A 2,945-nucleotide genomic window follows, 5' to 3' on the forward strand; every position below is an offset into this window, starting at 1 on the left:
TTATTGTGTAAGATATATTATTGCATTATAACAGATCATATGTGTTTCATAGTTAGATAACAAAGTCCTTGTTCTATAAAAGGAGGCTACATTTTTAGAGAAGTGTTTCTAGGCTATATTTAGCCCTAATAGATAGGGCGGCAACGCATAGCGATAAACTTGGTTACTCCAAACGCCTATGTCAAACGCATAGGGATTTCTGCGTTACCATGTATAGCCTAAAGCGATAAGGCAAGACAACACCCTAAATTCACAGAACTGATGCCCCATCTCACTCCATCATTTTACTCAATTATCTCATCATAGCCAATAGAAAACGAGTAGAGGTGGGGTTTGGTGACATGTGTGTCTTGGGCCATAAAATAGGTTTCGGGATCCGTCTAACTCCAGACCCTTCTAAAGCTTCATTCATCCTCTGAATATATTGTGTGGTACAGCAGAACCTCTTGCCAAAATGAGCCTGTCAGCTAAGGAAAAAGTCATCGTCAAGGACTTCTTTGCGAAAGTCTCCAGCAGGTCGGACGAGATCGGCGCCGAGGCTCTCGCCAGGTAAAGATGGAGATACTTCATCATCAGTTAGACTCCACCCCGTTGTAGCCTAACTAAACTCGTTCGATTTATGGAAATTGTATGAGACATTATTGTATTAAACAACTCTAATATAATAGGATCTAACAGGCCTATATTCATTTTTAATAATACAAACAAGTTCCTGAAACTGACTGCATAATTGATAATTCAATGCATCCTTTAGCAGAAACAAAATGGTATTGATATGTTCGACAGAGCAATTACCACTTACCCTAAGCAATCATTTCTATCCTTCCTCCATGCAGGTTGATCGTGGTGTACCCCCAGACCAAGTCTTACTTCGCCCACTGGAAGGACCTGAGCCCCAACGGCGCTCCGGTTAGGAAGCACGGCATCACGGTCATGGGTGGCGTTTACGAGGCGGTGAGCAAGATCGATGACCTGGCCGGTGGTCTTCTGAACCTGAGCGAGCTGCACGCCTTCGTTCTTAGAGTTGACCCCGTCAACTTCAAGGTAATTTTCACGAACTATAGCCAATGTAACCATATGCTCTATAGGCGTATGGGCCATGTATTAGCCTACCTATAAGGTTTGCAGAAGGTGTCATTGCACTTTTCTCAGCATCAAACGGACTCTTTGCTCTGTTTGTCCCTCGTCAGATTCTGTCCCACTGCATCATGGTGGTCTTGTCCATGCTGTTCGCCGAGGAATTCACCCCTCAGATCCATGTTGCGGTGGACAAGTTCCTCGCCCTGGTGGCCCTGGCTCTGGCCGAGAAGTACCGCTAAAGGACCAATCAGCACCAACACACACCAACACGCCAGCACTCACACCTGCTGTGGTCCTCAGTGTGGAAATAATGCTCTTCTTCTTTGAGAAATAAAAAGTTACATCGAAATGTAGTAATTCTATCCTTATTATGTTTACTTTTGAATAATCTTATAATTAGGTTGGTAAAAATACCATATATTCAAAATACATGTTACACTGCACATAATGTAACCAATGACTTGTCACATGATTATTCAAAGCACCTTCGACCATGTATTACATTTTAAAACAGAAAATGTAATGGAATATGTTACAATTCCCCTATTGACACTCAATTGAAATATAAAAGGGGTATTTTTGAAGTTTCCCTGCATTGTATAGATTCTGCTTCTATGATGAACTTAAGTGGGCCATTCGTGACAAAATTAACACAGTAGCATTTGGTCAAGATACTGTAATAAAACTCTATGCTTGTTTGTGTTGCTAGCATATTTGTAGGAACTGTGATAATAACTTATGTAGACAAAAAGTTCAATGGTGTTAGTGACAATCACTGGTTTTACCAGCAGCAGCAGTAACAAAAGTGAGGAGCAGTAACACCAGTGATAACACCAGTGATAACACCAGTGATAGCACCAGTGATAACACCAGTGATAGCACCAGTGATAACACCAGTGATAGCACCAGTGATAGCACCAGTGATAGCACCAGTGATAACACCAGTGATAACACCAGTGATAGCACCAGTGATAACACCAGTGATAGCACCAGTGATAGCACCAGTGATAACACCAGTGATAGCACCAGTGATAGCACCAGTGATAACACCAGTGATAGCACCAGTGATAGCACCAGTGATAACACCAGTGATAGCGCCAGTGATAACACCAGTGATAACACCAGTGATAGCACCAGTGATAGCACCAGATAGCACCAGTGATAACACCAGTGATAGCACCAGATAGCACCAGTGATAGCACCAGTGATAACACCAGTGATAACACCAGTGATAACACCAGTGATAACTCCAGTGAGACATTTGAATGTCATGACTTGACTTTAACATTATTCTGAAGACTGTTATGTATCTGATAAACTAACTATGTTAAATTGTTACCCAATGAAATGAATCATGTAACAATTAAATAATCAGGAACTATAACAGTCTTCAGATTAGTGTTCAAGTCCAGTCACAACATGATGGCGCCCAAGGGAGAGATTGTCTCCAGTGTTGTATACCTGACAGGGGTCAGAGTGTGTAGGGTGAATTATTCATTTCCAGAGCTAGGACAAAAGGCCGGCCGATTAAGGAAATTTGAAAGCATATATTAGATTGTCCCAAGAAAGTATTATCTCGCTGTCTCTCGTGCGTAAGGAGCATGAGTAGACGTGACTGGTATTTCTTTATGTGTTCCGGTAACATTGCTAGCAAGAAACACCAATTGGGTTGAACGTGAGACGACATTAGTAAACCCCCATTCCCGAATTGAAGGGGATCTTTTTGTGCTTGAACGGAACATTCTTGCACAAGGACGGCTAGCTTGTATTAGAAGGTAAGCTAACAAACAGAGAGAAGCCATTTTATTTGTTAACAGCGTAAATCCCACGATTTGGGGCGACCGAAGTCCCGCCTTGGCTGGAAT

At 42.1% G+C, this 2,945-nt stretch overlaps 1 protein-coding gene across 1 annotated transcript; it reads left to right on the forward strand.

Moving 5' to 3' along the window:
- The first annotated feature begins 331 nt into the window (after positions 1 to 331).
- On the forward strand, positions 332 to 1,416 carry LOC124039314 (hemoglobin subunit alpha-2-like). The gene is made up of 3 exons (XM_046355259.1): positions 332 to 549; positions 837 to 1,044; positions 1,191 to 1,416. Exons 1-3 carry the CDS (start codon positions 455 to 457, stop codon positions 1,317 to 1,319), a joined length of 432 nt encoding a protein of 143 aa, XP_046211215.1. The 5' UTR covers positions 332 to 454; the 3' UTR covers positions 1,320 to 1,416.
- Positions 1,417 to 2,945: the final 1,529 nt, after the last annotated feature.

The sequence above is a fragment of the Oncorhynchus gorbuscha genome, linkage group LG07 (assembly GCF_021184085.1).
Source record: "Oncorhynchus gorbuscha isolate QuinsamMale2020 ecotype Even-year linkage group LG07, OgorEven_v1.0, whole genome shotgun sequence".
Taxonomy (NCBI): Eukaryota; Metazoa; Chordata; class Actinopteri; order Salmoniformes; family Salmonidae; genus Oncorhynchus; species Oncorhynchus gorbuscha.